The sequence below is a fragment of the Crocodylus siamensis genome, chromosome 6, assembly GCF_052110815.1.
Source record: "Crocodylus siamensis isolate JL-2025a chromosome 6, ASM5211081v1, whole genome shotgun sequence".
Taxonomy (NCBI): Eukaryota; Metazoa; Chordata; order Crocodylia; family Crocodylidae; genus Crocodylus; species Crocodylus siamensis.
This window is the reverse complement of record NC_143400.1, coordinates 59,332,382-59,355,742: the sequence shown is the minus strand read 5'-3', so window position 1 is coordinate 59,355,742 and position 23,361 is coordinate 59,332,382. Positions and strand designations below refer to the sequence as shown.

Sequence of the window (23,361 nt, the reverse complement as noted above, 5' to 3'; positions counted from 1 at the left end):
ATCCACTCTCCTCCCTTTCTTGAAGATCGGCACCACATTGGCCTTCTTCCAGTCTTTGGGCACTACACCAGAGCGCCAGGAGTTTTCAAAGACCTGTGCCAGGGGCTGGGCTATGATGCTCGCCAGCTCCTTGAGTACCCTGGGGTGCAGATTGTCAGGGCCGGCTGACTTGAAGGTATCCAGCTTCTCAAGGTGTTCCTTCACGAGGTCAGCATTTATGGAGGGTAGGGGATCCCCCTCACCCAGATTTCCCTGTCCCATAGCAGGCATGAGCATCCCATGTGACTGATGAAAGACTGATGCAAAGTACCTATTTAATAGGTTGGCTTTTTCCTGGGCGTCAGTTGCCAGTTTCCCCATCTGGTTTAGCAGAGGTCCAACCTTGCCCTTGCTTTTCCTCCGGCTCCCCACATATCTGAAAAAGGACTTTTTGTTGTCTTTGATGCTTGAAGCTAGTTGGAATTCAGTTGCAGCCTTGGCTTTCCTGGTTTGCTCCCTGCAGGACCGGACCAGCGCGGAGTAATCCTCCTTGGAGGTGAATCCCATCCTCCATCCTTTGTAGGCTTTCCTTTTAAGCTGCAGGAGGTCCACTAGGTCCCTGGAGAGCCAGGGGGGCTGCTGTGCCTTCTTGCTGCCTTTCCTCCCTGTTGGAATAGATTTAGCTTGTGCATTGAGGATCGCTTCCTTGAGAAGCAACCACTCTTCTTGAACTCCCATCTCCCTGGGGTCATGGTCACTGAGGGCCTGACCGACTAGCCTCTTGAGCTTGTCAAAGTCGGCTTTTCTGAAGTCAAGGACTTCTGTGTTGCTGACTGACTTGCCAGTTTTACGGCAGATGGTGAAGGTGATCAGCTCATGGTCGCTGTCACCCAGCTTCCCATCGATCACTAGGTCGCCGATTAGGTCGTCCCCCGTAGCCAGTACCAGGTCGAGCAGCGCTTTGCCTCTTGTCGGCCCATAGACTTCTTGAGTCAGGTAGAAGTCATCCATGCACGAGAGAAAGCTTTAAGACCGCTCGGATTTTGCTGAGTGATCTTCCCACGAGATGTCCGGGTAATTGAAGTCACCCATGACAACCAAGGTCCTGGAACAAGTGGCCTCAGTCAGTTCCCAGGCGAACTGCTGGTCAAGCTCAGGACTTTGAGTGGGAGGTCTGTAGTAGACTCCCACCGTTGTGTCCCCTGTGCCGTATTCCCCACGAATTTTTACCCAGAGGGTCTCTAGCTGTCCATGCTGGTCGCCAACATCAGCTTCCAGGGACATGTAGCTTTCCTTCACATAGAGAGCTACACCCCCACCCCTTTTGTCAACACGATCCCTCCTGTACAGGGTATAGCCCTCTATACCCGTGGTGCAGTCATGGGTGGAGTCCCACCAGGTCTCTGTTATCCCAATGACATGGTATTTCTTTGCACTGAGCAGGAGGACAAGCTCTTCCTGCTTGTTGCCCAGGCTCCTGGCATTAGTGTACAGGCAGGCAAGTGTGCCCTTGGGGGCTCTTGCCTTGCCCACAGATTGTGCCAGGGCTGAGGCAGGGGTGGGCTCCCTTAAGTGCCTTGGTCCGCTGGCTTTGCAAGGGTCGCTCAGCGGGCCAGCAGTGGCAGTAGTCCCCCCATCCCCCAGCGGGCTTAGTTTAAAGCCTGGTGGAGCAGGTCAGCCAGCCTGGCTGAGAAGAGCCTCCTCCCCAGGGGAGAGAGGTGGAGGCCTTCTCTTCCCAGCAGCTCGCTGCCTCTCTCGCCAAAGAGCGGGCTGTGGTCATGGAAGCCAAAGCCTTCCCGATGACACCAGCGCCGCAGTCTTTGGTTCACTGCGTGGATCCTCCTCTCCCTCCTCAGGCCATAGCCCGAGACTGGGAGGATCGATGAAAACACCACCTGAGCTCCCAGACCCCTAAGCCCAGCTCCCAACTCCCTGTAGCGCCTCATGACCTGGCTGGGGGTGCTCCGAGCCATGTTATTGGTGCCCACATGAATAAGGAGCATGGGGTAGTGGTCTGTGGGCCGGAGGAGCTGCGGGATCCTCTCCGCAATGTCTCGGATGCGGGCCCTTGAGAAGCAGCAGACTTCCTGGGCTAAGGGGTCAGGGCGGCAGATTGCCCCCTCAGTGCCCCGCAGGATGGAGTCTCCCACAACAAACACCTTTCGCTTTGACTTGGGGAGAGCGGGGCCAGTAGCTGTGGTTGAGCCTGGGTTGCCTGCGGGAGCCGGCAACTGAGCAGTCTCTGCTCGGGCTGCAAGAGGTGTGAACCTGTTGCTAAGCTCCGGCAAGGGAGGACCCTTGGTGTGGTGAGCCTTCGGGCCCTTGACCACCTTGGTCCATGCCCCTGACTGGGCAGAGCGGGAGGTCCCAGAGTCCTCCTTAGTCGTGGAGGGAGACGGAGCTCTCCCTTGCGGCTCCCGGGGGAGAAGGGCCTGGCAGTAGGAGTCTATCTCCTGCTCGCAGTCCCTGATGGCACACAGTCTCTGGACTGTGGCCTGGAGCTCCTCCAGCTGGTGTGCCAGCTAAAGCTAAAAAGCAGAGAAAATTCACTGTCATAAGAGAAGATCCTTCTATAGAAAACTGGGGGACAAGAGGGCGAGGAGGCCACAAGGCTCAGTTGTATAGCACTTGTATGAATTGTATAAATTCTTTGCTTTAAGAAAGAGCACACTGTTGTAAATACTCTCCTTACATCTCCAGATTCAATCAGTTCTCTACTTTAGGTTTATGGTCCTATAATAGAGGAAGAAAAGTCTGAAGATTGCACGCCATGGAAAGGAACCAAACAGAAGGTACCTGACAAAATGCAGAGTTTTCCACAAAAGCAGGAGTAAAACTTATTTTAAGAAAAGAACCTCTTTCCCCCAAAATCTGAAAAAATACTCCAGTTATTTCATGTTTTCTACACTCCCACATCTGTTCCATTAATCCAACTTAAGCAAGCGCTGCATTAAGATTCATTAAGATTCTGGTGTATGTGCTTTTGAAGACTAAGTATGCCATAGAAGCTATTAAAAAAAACTAAAAGCAAAAACGCAAGTAAAGCAGTAAAACCAAAATTTCCTGCACTTTGACATGATTTTCCAATCCATCAGAACCAAAACAAGTTCCTAAACTATCTTCTCTGTGGAACCTCTGCATTTCAAACAGCTTCCTAGTATAAACAAGTTAAAAAAATAAAAAAGCAAGTCCTCTTGTTCATAGCCACCCGCAAAAGAAATTAAATAAAGCATGAAAGGGGCTGGTCTCTAGCTGTGTGGATTTTGTTTTTGTTTGATCAAAGGGATAGACAGATGGGACTAGGTTCTATGGAAATGTGCATGTGCAGGTTTCCAGTCATCAAGCCCAAGAGTCATTTTTCAGATAATGATAGTGATCCAAAATGTATTCTCTCCCCACCACACCCTTCCAATTATAAAATGGGGAGAGCAACCTTTATTAGTTTTCAGAGTTTCTAAAAAGACCAAATATTTTTGTTTGCAGCAAACATTAATTTTGAATGCCAGGGGATTTAACTAGCTCCAAGTTAGAGTCTACTGGTGACAAGAAAAAAAATAAAGTAAAGGTTAGACCAGCTGGTGCACAATTGCATTCCTCATAGCAAGAGTTTGTGGAGGTTCCAACTTTCCTTTCTTAGATACCTTAATATTCAAAATAAGAACAAGCTGAATTTTTTTTACAACAGAATATGCTGGTTTAAGGCAGGTTTCCACAGAACTGTCAAAGGATATCCTATAGCCACTATGCAGAGGACTCAGGAACCCAAGATCAGATCCTTGGAACAACACTTCTCAAAGCTGGATCTGGACAGTGTTTGCCCTAAAAATATTCCCACAGTAGAAGGTACCCAAGGTGCCTGAGGGATCTGGCTCAGCTGGGTACCCAGATACTAAGCTTTTCACCATCTCATGGGTGCATGGTGCTGTGTTCTTAGGTACTAGTGTTCTTTCCCTGTAATAATACCATCTTCCTGTTGTACAATCTCACACAACAGCTACTCTTCTATGAACACCTGAACAACAGCCTCACCAGGCACCTAGGAACATCTCACATCTTTTGAAAGTGGGGTAAGAAGAACCAAACTTTGTTTGTTTTAGTTTTTATTAACGGCTTACTTCATTTTGTGCCTGAATATTAATCAGAGCAATCTCAAACTCCTACACATGAAGCCCAACATTTTCAAAGGCACAGAGATGTGAAAATAGCATGAAAGTCAGACAGGGGTGGATCTAGGTGGCTGCACCCCCCACTCCCAGCCTCCTCCTGCCCTCTCCCTTCCCCACTCCACCAATGCTAGCAGACGGCACTGCAGGAGCCACTGGGGACTTTTTGTGCCAAATCTGAAGTTAGAACAAGTTCTAAGCAGTCACTGTAACACTTACTAGGATCTTAGCCTACTCTGGACAGGACTAAAGCCAGCTGTGCTCCACCCTCCACCCCCAACACTGACACCAAGTGCTACAGCCCACATACCCACCTATAAGGCGGGTGGATACTCCACATCCCAGAGCCCACACCCTACCTGCTATATACCAAACACTGCCCAACCTGGGTGTGCCTGCCCCAGCACACTACAGCAAACTGAGTCGCCACTGGATGCGGGCAGAGGGAGGCACCGGGACCCCGCCTGGGAAAGGGTGTCTCTCCTGCCACTGAATCCTGTTGGTGCCAAGAGGACTGAAAAATGTTAGCATTATCTCTTTGAAGTAGTCTGACCATGGCTGAATATATGCTATTTTATATGACCTGGAGATACTACTCCTGCAAAAGTCATCACTTTGCTATGCTATGAGTGCACTTTGCACATGTTTTACTGTTTGTATAGATGCTCGTGTTTTAACTATGGTTAATACATCCTAAATGTAATTTGTGACATGGCCCCGCAAGTCAGTTTTCAAAGCCGTGTCCAAGGATCCAACCAATCGTAGACAGAAATACAGCTAAATTTTAGTTTTGAGATGGCTATGAAATATTTACCCTAAAGTCCAAAGTTCAAAATCCATCATTTACAAGCCTTGTAAAAAGTACAACCGTTCAGTTACTGTTTCATTGAAAGACATCATACAAACTTCCCCATAAATTAATTCAAAACAGGAATCACTTGCTCCCATTCACCCACAACACCAGACATCTGAACCATTGCCTAGATCCTCAAATAGCACAAGACAGCATAGCTCCAATAATTTCAATATACCACCTTTATTTACTGTCATCTCACTCGCACAGTCAACATCACATCAGCAATTTTGTATTTATTTTTTTAGCAAAAAAAAGACAAGAAAGTTCCTTACCATTAATAAAGAAAACAGATGATTATTTTCACTGAATTCACAAGACTTGGGCAACACTCCCCAGATCACTATTATACTAAACTGGAGAGGAAAGGGTTGGTCCTTTTTTGTGATATCTTATATTGGACCAACTGTATAGCTGTGAAAGAAGTCTGACCAGCTTTCCAGCACAAAGCACCCTTGTACTCAAAAGGTGGTTACACTGGTCTCCCAACAGCTGCTACAATAATAGATCATCACAAAAAACCCTTGCCACTCATACCATAGGTGTTGACTTTTATTTTTACTGGGGGGGGGGAGGCCTAAGATGATGGACACATCCCCCCCCACACACACCTCATGGCATGGCCAGAGCAGAGCCAGATGGAGCCTGTAAGGGAGGTGGGGACTGATGTGGGCTGCCTGCTGCAGGCTTAGAGCTCCCCACCCTGCTGCCCTCCCCATGGGAGTCCCACTGCAGCACAATTCTGTATCACCACCCTCACTGCTGCTAGGTGGGCAAGGGACACCTTGCCATTGTGGGATGCTTGGCAAAGGGCTCCCATGGCAGGGGCAGCAGGGCAGGAAGCCTTGAAGCTGCAGCAGGCAGCCTGCATCTGTCCTCATCCCACACAGAAATCTGGGGGTACATGGCCCCCCATAAACCCCTCCCCAGAAGTATGTGCAGTAGCAGGGAGCCAGCCCCCTTGGCCCCCTGGAGGAGTCAACTGTAGCTCTGTCTCATTCCCCACCCTGGCCCTGGGCCCCATATACCGCCCTGGCAGGCCCAGCCCCTGCCCCACTTCCTTCTTTACTGTGGGGACCTTGGTCTGCCTGTCTTCCCACTCTTACCTAAAAGCAACTGGGGGAGCTGCTCTTCACCAGTGCCTGTGGCTGTATTCCTGGCCATGTGCATGTGCGCACCTGGTGCCCCTGCATTCCACTCCCTGCAGTTGGAACTCTGCCAGCCTGCAAGAGGAAACCCACCGTTTCCCACGTTTTTCTGCAGTGAATGGAAAACCTGGGTCCCTGCATGATACTGGGGATCTGGGGCAAATGCTGTCCTAGAGTCATGCAGCCCAGGACCGGGACTTGATGCTCCCATTTCAGGACTGTCTTGCCCAATTAGGGAGGGTGGTCACCCAACCTTCTGAAGTGGCCTGGGCCCTTGGGTCCCCATGTACTCGGTGCCTATGTCTCATACATTTCCTAGACCATTGTGCCTACAACACCGCTCCAACCCTATACTGAATTGGAGGTAAAGTTAAGTACTCACCTCTAATTTCTAGATTATAACACTCTGTGGAATGTGTTAATTCATCCCAAGATTTATATATACAAGAAGTTCAGAAGTAGTGTTTACATTTAAAGAAGTGTAAACATGTGAAAGAATCATATTTGAGTAGAACAGAGGTTAGAAATTAGGTTTAGACAGTGTCTAAAAGTTAATTTTAAAGTCAAACTAAAGGATGTGTTCAAGTTTGCTATCGTTATAGCCTCGGCTTATTTAAACACTATCCCAGATCAAAATTACGGAGGTCACACAAAAACTGCATTGCTTCCAAACTTCCCATATCGGACTAATATCCACATCCCATATCAGACTAATAGCCATGTCCGATAAAGTAAAACAAGATGCTCTGGGACATATTCAGATTGGGAATTTGATTCTATCACCTCCCAGCTTCCTAAATTTAATCTGGGGATTTGAAGGATTCTCTGCCATTTTAAATCTTTAAATCAAGACCAGTTAGATAGTTTAAAGCATTCTAGTTCAAACCAGAAGTTACTGACATGGAAATTTCAGAGGGGAGGAGGTCCTATGTCTTGTGTTATACTGAAAGTCAAATCAGATTTTTGTAATGGTGCCATATAGCCTTAATGCTCCATGAATCTTTGAATTCATACAATTAAAATATTTAGAAGAACTTAAATTTGAATCCTCAATCTCCAGGTTTTATTCGCCTATAAGAAAACAAAGGTTTTTTGTCTGCTTTTGTCCTTGTTTTATTGTTTAAGCGAGTCTAAAAAGGCAAGCAACTTTTTAAAATGTGAGTATTAAAATAACTGTGTGTATTTTAGCTGAGATTTGATGCTCATTCGTGCCCTTTTTGTTTAATTTTCATGTTGTATGTATGTTGTAGGAAGGTAATTTTTGGCACCCTACTGAATGGCAGCTTTACACAATATTGGCTATTTATCCCGAGTCTTTTACTCGTTAATACTAACAGGAGAGCACAGTGTTAGGCAAAATCTTCATATATAAAAATCCACTGATTTATGAACAGTCATATTTTACCGATATGACTGAATACTGAAATCTCTAATGTGCCATTGACAGCTAATAACTAACAGTTCTGTCCAATGGAAATCTGGTATCCAGTTACATGCCCTATCCTCTGGTATTACAAGTGGCCATCAATCTTGAATTTCAAGGGCTATGTCTCAGTGTCTTGAAATGGAACTTCTGTCCCCAGATTGAAAAACTGGTCCCCAAACAGTGCCAAACAGTATTTTGCCAAGTCTAGTGAAATAACATGGCATAATAGTGCCTGGAGCCATGGGCAGATCTAGGATTTTTAAAAGGGGCTCACATGGCTCAGTATATCATCACATATAAATATAACACACAATTTTTCTTCACATAGCAAGAAACTAAAAACTTCACTAATATTCCAGGGGTCTAGGGCTATATTATTCAGTTCAAGATCAAAACAAGAACAAATATATCTTTATTGAAATTTGTATTAATTTGCTATACAGTATCATATATTATTTACAAAACACAACACAATAGGCAAAAATAATCAAAATATGTTGTTTCTTTAGTCCTGTTATCATTACAAATACATGTATATTTCTTTCAGAATCATAAAACAAAAATCTAGCCTTCCTGAGCATCTTAACAGTACATCCAAAGCTTCCCTGGAAGTTATTTCCACACCTGAGTTGATATTCACCAGAGTTAATGTTTCTACACCTGAATTAATGTTTTTACCTAGACTGAAAAACAGTCTGCAGGGCTGTGAAATAGGAGCTACATGAAAAGAAGCAGGGAACAGGCAGCAAAATTGCAGAAGAAAGAATAGCTTAATTAGTGGAACATCAAAACCATTAAAAAAAGTAGAGAGGGTCATTCATAACTGCAGAATTAAGAGTTTACAAAGAATCAGGTAGATTACAGTGAACCATGAAGTCAAATGACTCTCTCCCTGTTGCCTGAATAGAAATACTACTGCCAGCCTGGCACTTGATTTTAAAACTTTAGGTAGACCAAGAATCAAAAGAGGGATGTGACTGCATGCCCTCAATCTGCCCCTGCCTGGAGCTACACAAACGTGGTTACCTTGCAGAGGCAGTACCGATGCATCCGTGTGATGCTACACCTCAAATTAGCTTTGTCTAGCAGTATATTTAAGTGCAGCCAGATTAATTAATGATACTCAGAAGCAACGGGTATCTTCCCACAGTGCCACGGATTATTCCTGTGCAGGAAGAAGTATAGCTGCATTCACTGTGTGTTGCAGCTGGCTCAAAGGGCAGAGTTAGTGAGCTCACATGCAAAGCCATAGCAGGCAGCTACATTACCTAAATCCAGAAATCTATGGAGTGGTCATGTCCACATCCTGGATTTTGCTCCTTGATGGTTGGTGACCTAAAAGAGATTCCCCTGACACCTGATTCTTTTCTTCTCTTCAACTATATACTGTACACGCTGCTCTGGATTTCCACCTTGTTCCTGAAATGCCCACTACTCAGTAATTAGCAGCTTCTCTGCCACAGTGTTGATGTCAAACATTCCCCTGGCAAAGTCCACACTGCCCAAGTGTTCTGTATAATAATTTATATATTGTAATTCTGCAGGTTACATGCATATTTTACATACACACACTCAGAGTGGGGAGTTTCTAGTATTTAAAGCTCAGGACTGGGAAGGAAGAAAGGAGCCATCTGAGCTATGTCCAAACTCTTTTAGTATTTTGTGCTACTGCATACCTTAGGCAAACAACAATCTCTCTCCACACCTCAGTTTCCCTTCTCTGTGAAGTGTGGATAGCAACTTTGTATCTAATAGGATACCAAAGATTAATTTAATATTTGTTAAGTCTTTTGCAATCAGAGGGAAGATGCTCTAAAAGTACAACATGTTGCTTTGATAATCCAAACACTGTATCTACTTGCATCTAAAATGAGATTTCCCCACTGTAATCAGCATGGGGGAAAAGCCCCTCATCTTAGATTTGCATATAAAGCAGAGGGGAAGCCTGGGGGCTGTTGCAACTCTGACTCTGGTCCTGAGTCTAGGTCAGGGACAAAGTGAGACCCACAGCAGCTTCCTGCCCTGCCTTCTGCTTGCCCTTTGCAATTCTCTCCCCTGCCCCACTGTTACTGTCAGGCATAGCTAGGCTCTGGATGGAGCTGAATTCTTTCCCCCCGGCAGCACAGGCAGAATCTGGCCCGGTAGCGGTCTGCCCTCAGAAACACCCACAGGATGGCTTGACTAAGCCCCACAGCCCCAGCCCTGGGTGGATAGCAGAACCATGCCAGCCAGCTCTGGCCAGGTCCCCCACCAGCCAAGCAGGAGCTGCGCAGACCCTGGCTGGAGTCCCATGCTCTCCCAGAGACAAGGGAGTTTAATCCCACCTTCCCCCTGTTTGTCTGAGGCATTGCCCTAACCGGTGTCTGGCTTTGGGGACAAGCCTGGCAAGGGCTGCTTCCTCTCTTTCTGGCAGCCACCAACTGAAGAGAAAAATGTTAGCTCCCTGATTTAAGAACATAAGACAGAAAGGGATGGATGTCCTGTATCATCAAATCCAGTCCATCACTGTGGCAGGCAACCACATTACTTAACTACTTTCAGAAATAAACCAAACTCTCTCTTGGAACTTGCTTGGTTTTGTGTTCCCAATACACATTTGGGAAAGCTGTTCCCAAAATCTCACTGCTTCAAGTAGTGTATATCTTCTAATTTCCAACCTAAATTTCTTTATGGCCAGCTTACCCCCATTTATTCTTGTGCCAATATTTTCCTTTAACTAGAATAATTTTTTTCTTTCTTTGATCCACACTTCTGCTCAGCAGCTCACCACAGTCAAGTGCATTTTCAGGAAAATTGGTTTGGTCCAAGCTTTGTAACAGGTGAAGTTGTGAAAGGCTTGAAGGTACTAAGTAACTAAGCAGGTACAAAGAGGTGATAATCTTAACTAGCAAATAAGAGATACACAGGAGTGGAACCTAATGAGATGCAAAGAAGTGGTAATCTTAACTAGGGCTGTGCAAAATTTTACCAGCTGTTTTGTTTCTACGCTGTTTTGACTCATTTTGAGCTCAAAACAGTGAAATTGAAACAAAATGAAGGGCTTCAAAACAGCCTCAAAATGAAACAAGGGCACTCAAAACATTTCAGAAGTTTCAAAACATTTTGAGTTTTGAAGCTGGGCTTGCCTGCAGGGAAACAGAAAGTAAGGAGAGGAAGGGGGAAGAAGAGGGAAGGACACAGAGAAGGCACACCTTAACACACACACACACTGGAGAAGAAGCTCCTACAGGAGAGGAAAGAAAGGCTCTGTGACAGTTTGGCTGGCTGAGATGCTGCTGGTGCTACTGCTCACTAAGTTATTATTTTACCTGTTGTCATCACCTGCTATCATCCCTGCTGTTTTCATTCAAATCTGCCAAAAAATGACAAAGCTATTAGCAGTTTTCTGCTTCCCCATTATAGCCTATGGGCAAAATGTCAAAACACTGTTGAAACAGTGAAACGGTTTTGACGAAACGAAACAGGACAATGCTTTCAAAACGAAACTTAAAATGAAACACTGTCCTGTCGAAACAGTGAAACAAAGTTGAAACAAAACGGTGATGTTTCGCACAGCCCTAATCTTAACTAGCCAACAGGAAGGAATTTTCATTAGTGTGTACATGTTTTAGGTCCCTGGCTCACATTACATTTAAAACATGATTAGGCAGTTAACTGCATCCTAAATTGTTACCTGGCCACAAGTTAATACAATTAATAGTGCAATAAAACAAAGAATAAGCCACAAAATTATTACACAAAAAATGTGTAATAACTTTGTAGCTGGTTCCTATCACACCACTAAATGAATATGTGGTCAGGCTTGGTGCAACCCTACTGCTGAAAGCCCTGTCAGCTGACAGCTCCCAGCCACAGGATCCCAGGCTGGAGCAGCTGATGGGGCTCCCAGCCATGGGAGCTTACTACTTGGCTGGTGTATTAGGAAGTGTGACTGTGGAGACTACATCAGATCCTGTGGTGCCTTTACTTGCATATCTGCCAGAGGCCTTACTTTCAAAACTTGAAGTGCTTCACTTTGACAGCACAAGAACCTTTTATATCTAAGGAACAAACAAGTGGACAAAGTGAATCACATGATACACAATTCTGCAGTTTGCGTCTCAAGATCTGTAAGAGTTTTTTCTTGTGACAAGACTTTTTTTTCTGCTGGAGAGTATATAAGGACCTCCCAGGCAAGTTTGTATGGCCACATATAATACAACAAAATTCTCCTCATTGCTCAAAAGCTGAATGTCAGCACATTATGCCATCCAGTTGAATTTCCAAATAAAAATGTTAGCATTCAGAGAATTTTTTGGTCTGTCTACACTTTATATATAAATGAAAATTTTAAAATAAAGATTTTCACGTTTTTATATATTATTCATCAAGTAGGCTCCTTTTCTGTTTCCATTATCTATGCCATTCTGTATATTGCTTACCAGTGAGAAATAAACATAATGCTATATCTTTGAACAGTCTTGTGAATTAAATGGGATTAGGTCTGGTCAATACTTGGATGGAATATATCTAAGGGAAAACAGGTCCTTTGGGGAGAGATGTTGGCAATTCAGTAGGCATCACACCTCCCTCTGAATCAATATCAAACCATGCTGATATGTGGAATTAAAGGGTACTTTGATGCCAGAAGTACCATCTTTTGAGTGATACGCAAAGCAGGAGGCACTGCCTTGTAATTACAAGCTTCTGTGGCACTTTCCCAAAAAGAGTAGGAGTATTCATGGCCAAAGCCCAACTCTAATTATACAGTGTCCACCTACTCCTAGTTTTAATTATAGAATTTATTTTGCAGCTTTTCTTTATATAATGTATTGCCTAGAACTATTGGCACAGAATGGCTTCTGCCCTTTACTCTACAATTGGCTTCATTTTTGTAGATGTTCTACATACACCAAATTATTTCAGATATTTACACACCTTTTCTTAAAGAATAATGTTAGCCAGTAATTATTTACTAAGTCTCAGCGAACTCTTATCTCAGTTCACAAATACCCTGGACAAGTTTTCACCAATGCTAAAATCCTTCCAAGTTAGAAATATGTATCTAGCCTAGTTGTGATTTTGTGTTTTTCATGGAAATAGTGAAAAAAGGGGTTTCTGCGAACCCCGCAAAAATGTCGATCCCCATGATTTTGGCACAGAATCACCAGAAAAAAAAAACTTACTAAAACGACTGCCTCCCCAACGGAAGCTAGAGGTTCTCGGGGCCACTGGGGCCTGGCCTTGTAGCCTCATGAGCAGCGACGGGTGGGACCACACCATGGGCAGCCCTCTTAGCCAATCAGCAGCAAGGAGCAGCCTCGCTGCTCATGTATAGGTGCCCACAATGCCTTTGCTTCATGACCACATCTAAATATTTGACATGCCCTTGAATGCCTGACCATTAACATCAGTTAGAAATAAGCCTGAATATGTTTCTAAGAATAGCCTCTCCATATTTCTGTTTTAATAAGGAAAATTGTACATGTCTACCATGATCCAGCAGAGGTCACTGCTATACACATACACAAATCAGCTCTACAGTCAAGTACACGGTTCACCATAACATTACAGAGCACTGTTCAATTCCCAGAAAAGACCTTTTTTTTTTTCCTTACTCAATTCCCAATAGCCCTGCCTTCATTGAGAGTTAAATCCAAGTTACATGACTAAAGTGACTAAATTATTATTTTACTTTTATTTATCTTTGCTAACCCTGCAGAGTCAACAGTATGAACTGGAATCCAGTATCCTTCAATTGTCAGCAGAATTGTTCATCAGGTTTCAGTGAATACCAGTCAGTTACACCGCTGGAAAAACAGCAACATATCTGCCTGGGTATCCTGAAACACTGTTTGGCTAAAAAAGTTTTCATCATTGGTCAATAAGCACAAGAAGGCAAGGACCCAGCTCAACTCCCAGATCCCAGATTTAGCTTGCTGCAAAAGCAGTTCAAAATTATCATCATCATTCTTCCCATTAAAATCTCTTTCCTTGTACACTGAGTACATTTGATCCACAGTTACGGGGAGAATATAAAGTGCTCAACTCCCCCAGCCAATTTTACAGACACTGTTTAAAACTTGAGCCCCATTTCCAGACTGGATGGCCTGAGGAGTGGCGGGTAGGATGAAAGAAAAAATATTTTTTAAACTTAGGTTCATGTCTTTTTCTGGTTCCAAGGTCAAGAATACTTCCCCAAAAAGAAGAAATAGTACAAAACTATGTGTATCAAAAACAGTGTAAAAGCAGCTCCCCAGTCCTGCTTTTTATTTAAAATTAGTCTGAAAATTATATTTGTACTTCTGGAAGTAAAATTAATCTCACTTTAGGTTTTTTATAAGACAACAGATATTAAACATAATAAATATGGTAAAGAAATTAATATATATTTTAATAATCATTGCAATACTTACAGACCAAACAATTATCATCCTCCTAGACACACAGTGATTGATATTCCAGCAGGTAAATGGAAGGAAAGTGATATAAAAAATTTCTTCACCCAAAGCAGCTGAAAACCTGAACAGGTAGTAGTAGAAGTAATTCTTCACAATATACTTCTTCGTGCAATCCTGAAAGTGAAATTATTTTAGAAATTTTAGTAAGCTTAAAGTATTTATAGAGAACTGACAAATTTTGGCATTTTGCAGATTCTGCAAAATCATTCTGGGCAATGCCCGCAAAATCCGCAGAAACTGTGAAATCCATGGGGGGAAAAAACTTACTACGGGCTGCACCAGCTTGCCTGGGTGGGGAAGGAGGGGAAGGCGGGCGGGACTGCCTACTTGAAGGGCTGTTGACAAGATGGCTGCTGTCCCTACCCCTCACCACTGACTGGTTACAAGGGCTATCTGTCACGTGGCCCCATGCCCCTCCACCCATCGGCAGTGAGAGGCAGGGCTGCGCGACAGATGACCATTACAGCCAGTGACATGGGGCAGAACCACATGGCAGATAGCCCTCACCACTATTCAGTGGTGAGGGGGTGGGGCCACATGATAAGCAGCCCCAACAGCCAGCCAGTGGTGAGGGGAGGGGCCGCCAGGGCCCCATGACCAATCAGAAGGGTGGGGTGGGGCCTGCCATGCTCCACCCATATAATGGCTGCCCAAGCCTGCATTCTGCCCAGGAAGCTTGGGGGGGTAGCTCCCCAAAATTAGGTAGGTTCCTCAGTATTTAAGGCATCAGAAGTGCATTTTAAACAGCTGTCATTAGAGCTCAGAGTTCCATAAACCAGTCTTTTTATCTGAATAGGAATTTATTGCAGCTAATTTTAAGAAACAAAACTCAATTTTTATAATAAAATAAAGATTGCAATTAACTGATGGACAAATTGAGGATATTTCCCTTTCTTTCCCAGAATGTTTTGAACAGTTTCTAATATATAGGAAGATGCCATGTGGAGATAAACACAAAGACTTGGTACAGACAATCAAAGGACCTGAAGCTGAATCGATTCAATCTCTGCAGATTAGTCTAAGCTGCATAGATTAAACTGAAAAGCAAATGAAGCAGATGCACACTTTTGATTCTGGAAATGCAGCTGTGTGCCTGCAGTTGCTCAGGCCAAAAGCCGGAGGCGGGGCAGAGAAGGTGGCGCTAAAGCACACCTCCCTACTCGGCCAGAGCAGACAGTTTGGTAACCCACCCACTCTGTGAGGGGGTGGTGGTGGCGGGGGGAGGACATCCTAGCATCCTAGGAAGCTGGGGAACAGTGAGTTAACTTGAATCTGGAGGGAATCTGGACAGAAATTCAATAAACTGATTTAAACTACATCAGTTAAGTGTGATACTACATCCATCCAGGTTTACCTGAAACCTGTTTCAGCCGTTTTGAAAGTGGTTTACATGCACTGAACTTGTGTTATGTTACAAGATCTGAACTGGTTTCCAATCACTTATACCAGTTTGTGTGTAATTTCTGTTCCTAGCCAAAACACACATACTGAATTTGAAGAGGTTCAGACTTCAGTTAGTTCCTGTTTTACAGAGATCATATGTGGAACCAAAATCTCAGTACTCTTTCTTTTATACAGTTCATACAGCAGTCGAAGAACCACTATGGACAAGAATATGAGACAAAACAAAACTAAAAAAATCAAATAAAACAGTTTGTGAAATAAAATAGTTAAATAGTTTGTTTGAGATTTGCCTCTCAAAACTAGTTGCCATGATACACTCTAAAATTTATCAGAAGATAGTAAGTGCTATAACATTTTCTTCATTGCTCCTAAGTAAAGGGTTTTTTTCCCTCTTAAATCTCCAGTTTTTCAGCTGTCAACAAACTGTTTCTCTTTCAATGTGGGGAATAAGTAACTGTAAATCAAGAAAAAGCCATTTCCTTATAAGGAAAGTGAACATGGCAAGTCACTGCAGTGGGACAAATGCATTGATAAAATCTTAAAATAATAAAACCCTAAAATGTTCCTTCTGCTGGCACAATTACCTAACTTAAACTGTATTAATGTAACTTGACTCCATATTTTTTTTAAATCTGTATGGGAAGATTGGAAAGAAAGTTAGGTACCTCTGAACTGGATACAAGGGACAGCAAATGTAAAGCTACCGATTTTTCCATCTCTTTCATTCCTCCCCAACTTTATCCCCTTAAGGACCAGAATGAAGTATTTTTGGGCTGGGTGGGGAGAAGGGTTAATAAGCAACCTCTTGTAACAAGTATATATTTGTAATTACCTTTGAAGATATAAAACTTTAATGAATTATCTTTCTTGGAATGCACATACATCCCGCAGGAACTCACTATACTCAAATGGTTAGCGTACATGTCTATAGGCCAAATTAATCAGTTGTGGCCCAGTGCACACTAGCATAATGCAACAAGACAACACAAACAGCATGTTTATTGTTATTCTCTGGTGAATGCATCTACCTCCATAGCTGACCAAGACAAGAAAGAGCTATAGTCATAAGCTTTGGCTCAAACACCAGCTCATGCTCTGGAAAGCCCCAATTCCTTTCCTTACGTGTTTTTAAATAAGAGCAGCTAACTTATTTACTTGTAGGTAAAGGAAATGCTTGTTAGTGTGCCTAATGAAGTAGCAAGGAAACAGATGGGAAAGATAACTCCTGCAAAATAATGGTACCTTACAAACAACAAGGAAGCTCGTTAGTTACTATATATGGCCTGAGGAGAGTACAAATTGAGATTTGGTCAAGTAACTCACCATTTTTGCATATCAAAAAACACAGATGAGTAATACTAAATGTAATTGTGAAAACTGTTCTTGGAAATTTGGCAAGGACTATCAAGTGTCTTTCTTAAGAAAAAAACCCTACTCAAAACATATTATGAGTAAAATCCTAGTTCTTCAGTGGAAGCTTTGCTACTGATTTTCAGCAGATTCTTGATTTCATCCTACCCCTTGTAGATTAGGTCCACATTAGACATACTTGGGGCTTTCAAAGTGGCTAGATTAAGCTACTTTTATGGTTATTTATTTGTTCTGGGTGATGAACGTGGTGGCTTTTTTCATGCATCTTATGCATAATAGATATTTGCTAAGACTTCAGATATCTAAAGCTAAATGGTCTGTATGCATATACAGGTGCTAAAACTGTAGCCATTTTTCAAGTCATATGACACAGTGAGACTTCCTCATGCCTTCCCTTCTGACCTACTCGGACTCTTTTGAAAACCCCACCTGACATCTGCCTGCATCTTTTTAGTCATCGTAAGTCAATTGATTAAATAGAGATAGTATTACTTTTCCTTATATCAGCTTAAAATACATCAAAAACTTATGTTCATAAACTTTTTCTTCATACTTCCAGGAAAATTAAGATAATTTTAATTAACCACTAAAAAGCCATTGTAAAATGTTCCCAGCAGCTCAACTCAAACATGTCATTTAGTTTCTAACATAATGAATGTAAAAATTAAGGATTGACATAAACATAGTTATATGATTTAATTTATTACATAAATATGTGTAGATGTAGAATACCTTTGTTGTTTATCAAAAGGTACTCAATTATTTTAACAGAGAGCTGAGAACCAGTATATAGCTTGTTACCCAAATTACAAGTAACCATACAGGATAAAGCAAGATGAAACTGAACATGGAGATGGAATCTGGGAAATGTCAGAGTTAATTCACAGCACTGAGGATATGTTTTACAGTAGCACAGGAGAAAAATCTACCCTCACATTACAGGTACCCAAAAGGTAAGGGTGAAAAAGCCTGGTATATGTGCAGAGGTAAGGGGAAGAAAAACAGAATAAACTATAATGAGAGACAGAAGAGAGGCTGGCATAATACAGTAAGGGAGCTTTGAAAAGTATTCTGTGTTGAATTTTGAAACATACAAGGCAATAAAGAAGGTTTCAGAAGACAGATCATTTCCCACGCTTGGCAAAGGATGAGGAGACTAGAATTAGAACCTGTAAAGAGGCAAAGCAGTCTACAGCAATAGATGGGCAGACTTATTTCAGCACAAACAGGTCAAAGCTCTGATGCTGCTGATATTTCTGAAAACGTACATCAGGCTCCAACAAGCCACAGCAGGGTAAAAAAACCTGCATTCCCCAAATGTACTGAAGTTAGATTACAGAAGGGAGATAGCAAGTTGACTTAGTTTTCAGAGATAAAAGGAAAGCCATAAATGCAGAGCTGCCTAAAGAGTCTTCATTAGACCTATGATTCCCAATGCAGTACATTTGCAAGACTGTTCAGGTACTGAGTTCAGGACCAGTTTTGCCTACCTAAACTTGATGAGAAAGAGGCTGAGGTAGCCTGAGAAGGCTGAGGTCTTCCCGCAGCCAAGTAGACAGACTCTGAGCAAGTCCTCAGACTGCACCTCACTTTTTGGGTTGGCTTAAATGGGCGCCCAAACTCCCAAACATGGCATTGAGCTCAATAGTGATGTATTTACTTGAACTTGACTGTTCCTGTGGTTTTCTTCCAAGATGTTACCTGTTATAACTCCTTGCTCTCTGCTCTCATTTCTGTTAGTATGTCCTTCCTGGAGTCAACAGGCCAGAAACATCATTAACAATCAGCATCACTTCAATAGCTTTCCGCCAGATTAACAACCTAACTTGGTTGGCCGTGCCCGTCCTGTGTAAAGAAATGCCTCAGGAATCAAGGGCTCACTCTCTTTTCTTTATCTTCTTTTTTTTTTTTTAACTTAGAAAGGGCAGACAAGGATTGAACAAAACAAGAAGTGTGAAATGCATAATGTAAAATAAGGAGTTTATTCTCCAAGCACTAAATATTTAATGGAGATGGGAGACAGGAGAGAGAGATGGTAAGATTATTTTCAGGAGGGAAGCTGAGGAGGGACTGTGCTGGTTTGAGGGAGTAGTTAGTACTGGATAAATAAGGTTACAAGCCTGAATCATGACCACTGTTTAAGGGCCTTCTAAGAACAAACAATTGCCCACTAGGGAATGGCTTGAAATTCAGCCCTTACTCTGGTAAAGAAGCATCTTCTCACCAGTGTTTAGGCTGAGATTTTTCAAGCTGCCAAGGGTATCTGGACACCCAGATCCTTTTCTTTTTAAAAAGAATTAGAAGTCTAAATCCCTTAATCTGCTTTAAAAAATGAGATTAGTGTTTTCATTAACTGTACGGAGATGATAAAAAAAAGACAAACTAAGAAGCTATAGTAATTTACCTATCATATGAAAAGCTCAGTTATTTAAATTGACTTTAGGTGCTAATGCATGATAGATAAAAGATCAGTCAATGAACAGGTTTATAGGATTCTTCCCCTCAGTGTTAGCAATAGGAGTCATATATTAATAGACATCTTTCTAGGTAAAATGTGCACATCAAGAGGGCAGCTTGAATGGAAGAACAATCTATCTAAATACCTTGAGCCTAGCAAACCTATTAGAAACCACCACAAACACAATTAGCAACTATAGTACTTTGTGTCTGATATCATGAAATCATATTTGGACCTACTTAAATGTCCCACAAGAACACTCTCTTCTTGGTGTGCTAATTTTTCAATTAAGTAACAGTCTCTAATGTATTAGTAATTACGTGCTCGTATGTCTTAAATCAAAGATGATGAGGCAAATCCCCAAGGTCAATTATTCCTTTTTTAAGACACTAAGAAAAGACTATTGTAATTAGAAGCTCCTTTTGAAAAATTACTGTTTTGTGGTATTTCAGGCTTTGAAAGGAACACAATTTTTGTCCTTTTCTTTTAGAAAGTGATTGCAATTCATTTTTGCATGGGTATTGTCTCTCATACTCATAGCAGTTTATCCAACCCCTTTTTAAAAACAGTTCACCTAAATAATTTGTAAGTCTCCCAAGATAAACTAAAATTGTTTGTGCTTAACCTCCTGAAGTGATTTGTGTCTTTAATATTCCATGAGACATGCTTAATAATTTAGCCTCTTAGTCCATTACCAACACTATTCAACTCTAACTTCTCAGAGAGGGACAGGCAACCTAGGCACGGTAGATTCTATTTAAATAATGTGAACAAGAATGTAACAGAAATGAGGATTTAAGATGTGTGTGTCATAACCCACAAACCTTTGTTTTTCAGATGACATGTAATTTCATCCAGTGACCACAATAAATGACTGAAAAAAAGTACATCAGCTTATAAAGCAAATTGCGCATCCATAAGATGCTGCTTTACCAGAACATAGCTCTGGCTAAATTAACTACCCTCTTAGGATGTTTACATAGGATCCAGTTATCACTTTTGTTCCTAATTCACTAGCTTGTGTGTGTTGAGGACAAGGAGAATGTACATGTATGTCTGACTGCAATGCAACACCATGTTGTTACTTACTGATGTTCCACTGGAACATCTAGACTTCAGTATAATGTTTCTGAATGCTGTTGCAACCCAGGAACTGGGGCAGAGGTCTGCAGTGAAAAGATAAATGACCAGCAGAACCACAGTCAAATTGTTATCATAGAGGATCTCAGGACAACCTCATGTGTACATGGTAAAAATATATCAGCATTTCTACAGTATTAGCCGTGCATAATTTTTAGATCACTTTTTTTCACTCCATTCTTTGTGGCACTTTTTCCCTAACCAAGTGGATCATAGAAGAAATAATAAAGCTGGCCATTTGGTGTTTCTGCTGCCATTATAAGGGCCAGCTTTATTATAAATGATAACTGAATCATTATGAATCCCCCACTCAGAATGCAAATTATCACCTTCCTTAACTAGGGGAAGGAAATATCTACTCCCTGTTAGGTTCATTATAACTGAAATGTCTAATAAATATAGTTTAGTAAATATTATATAGCTGCATGCTTAGACTACTCCCTATGTCTGTGTTAGGACTGCCAGATTTTCATATTGCTAGGTAAGTTTCCACTAGCACTTTTTAAGTTGCAAATCAGCCAAGTCTGATACAGAATAGAGAATGCCTTTGTAAATGAAAGCACCTGTTTAAAACTGGCAGCGAACTGCACATTCCCAGCAATCAAGGTTCAGCCAGTTCATATAGCCATCATTTGAGTTAACTAAGCCATTCAGAGAAATTAGGTTCCACACACATACCTCAGGGTCTGATCAGACCCCTCAGGTTGTAGAGTCTATTGGCATATACTTTATATTATATCTAGGTACACCCAGATGTTATAGCTTTATTTTATTTATAAGAGACATATTTTTCCAAATTAAAAAAAATCAACTCAAGAAAACAACTTAAAAAGTAAATGATTTTAAGACAAAGTAGTTGTATAAAAGTATGTCTTCCTCTGCTTACCTGCCAATCCCAAGGTTTAGCATTTTGAGGTTTTTTTCCTTCTGAACTCTTTAGGATATCATTTACAGGAGCCCAGAAAATGCAGCTCTCAATACTGCTTTATCATTTTTTACTTTATGAAATTGATTTAGATTTAAGTCACCAGTAAGAGCTCCATTCATAATGCTAGGTGAGAAATGTGATATCAACAACTGTAGCAAAAACATACTATCCTGTACTTAGATCTTGGCAGGTAAATACATTGCTGAGTTCAATTTGGCTTTTACAGAAGTTAATAAAAGAGATTTTTTCTTAAATTGGGGGAAGACTGAATATGGTTAGACTGGAAGTTATTCTGAAGGTTGGATGATGAGGAAAAGAGTATTTCCCTACCTGCTTCAAATCCTGGAAATATATATGATGAAAATATAGTTGAGGTGACTTAGCTGGAGTCTGCCAAGTGCTGTGAAGTGGACTGAAGGAAAATGAACCTTTAGGGAGTTGCTGCTAGGGATCTGTACAAAGAACTTTCAGATGCTTATTTAGCATTTGGTCATATGACTTCATCCTTTGACTAACAATAAAATCAGCTAAAATTAAATTTGAATCTATCTTACAGCAAGCCCCTGCTGTGTTTACTACAGGAAGGATGGTGCCATTTATCATTAACATCTTGCTACAGAGAGATTAAGGGGCAGAAATAAGATTTGTTCCTCTACAAGAGCAGCGCTCAACCTTTTCACCCAGTGGCCAGACTGGCAGTGCCTGGTCCATCTGTGGGATGGATCCAGCTGGTATTCCCAATCTAGCATCCAGGTGGGCACAGCAAGCACTATCTGGCCACATGGAAGGGGCAGCGTAGGTGGGCCCCAACACAGTCCCACAAGGCAAAGAAGCTTGCCCCAGCCCTGGGGAAAGGAAAGGAAATGTGACCCAGCCCTGTGGGAAGGGGGGATGAGGGTGGCCAGGTTCCACAGGAAGGGAAGGGGGCATGGCAAGGCCCCAATCCAGTCCTGCAGAGAGGGAAGGGGCTATGGCCAAGCCCTGTTGGTGGGGAGACCCCAACCCAGCTCCACAGAGAGGGAAAGAGGTATGGCCAACCCCCCCACAGGGAGAGGGGGCGTGACCAGGCCACAATTCGGCCCTGCAGAGAGGGAAGGGGGTGTGGCCCAAGGCATGGCTCAGCCCCAATCCAGAAGCAAGGGATGTATGGCCCAGCCCCACAGCAGAAGGGGTCACAGCCTAGCACAGCCCCAACTGTCATGCAGGGCTTGGGATTTGGGAATTTGGCAGGGGAGCATGCGGCTGTATTAATGGTCACTGCTACCCCACTGCCAGATTTCCTGACCCATAGAGAGTCCTGTAGGCTAGATGCGATGGCTCTATGGGCTATATTAGGCTTGTGGGCTAGAGGTTCAACAATACTGCTCTACAACAGAGAGAGACCGAAGTCACTGTGACCCATGCATGATGACTCTGGATAGGGAAGCAAGGGTCAAATTCAGGACCTCTGCTACCTGAGCTAAGAAGCTGGGTCTGTTATTGTGAAGATGATAAAGACCCAAAGCACTTTGTAGAAAACAAATTATTTTGTAACTGTTTTATCATCATTGGTGTTGGTTCATAGAACTTCAATAGCTAATGCCAAGAAAGATGCTAAAAGACTTATTATAGCTGAAACTGGTAGTGACACAAATAGTCATAGGATGAAACTTCTCAAAAAGTATCAGACTTTTAAATGGCTTATAATTTTGACCAACTGAAATCACTCGAAATTTCTCATGCTGGGTGCTGCCAGAAAAGCTGCATTTATTTAACAGGTAAAGTTTCTATGTGTTTCATAGATTTCATAGACATTTGGCCTGGAAGGGGAGACCTTGGAAGATCTTCAAGTCCAGCCCCCTGCCCCAGAAGCAGGAATTCAGCAGGGGTCATAGGATCCCAAGCAAGATAAACATCCAAATTTCTCTTGAAGGCATTCAAAGTGGGTGCTTGAACCTCTTCTGGCAGCAGTTTATTCCAGACCTTGGAGACTCGGGCAGTAAAGAAGTTCTTCCTTATGTCCAGCCTGAAATGGTTATGGAGGAGTTTGTGACAGTTCGATCTTGTCATCC

General features: G+C 42.5%; 1 protein-coding gene across 1 annotated transcript in view; it reads right to left on the bottom strand.

The window, feature by feature from the left end:
- SGPP2 (sphingosine-1-phosphate phosphatase 2) overlaps positions 1-23,361 on the bottom strand; it is a 109,861-nt gene that overhangs the window by 62,893 nt on the left and 23,607 nt on the right. The window contains exon 2 of the mRNA XM_090054486.1: positions 13,965-14,123. Within this exon, the coding sequence (XP_089910612.1) occupies positions 13,965-14,123 (159 nt within the window). The remainder of the gene's footprint in view (positions 1-13,964; positions 14,124-23,361) is intronic.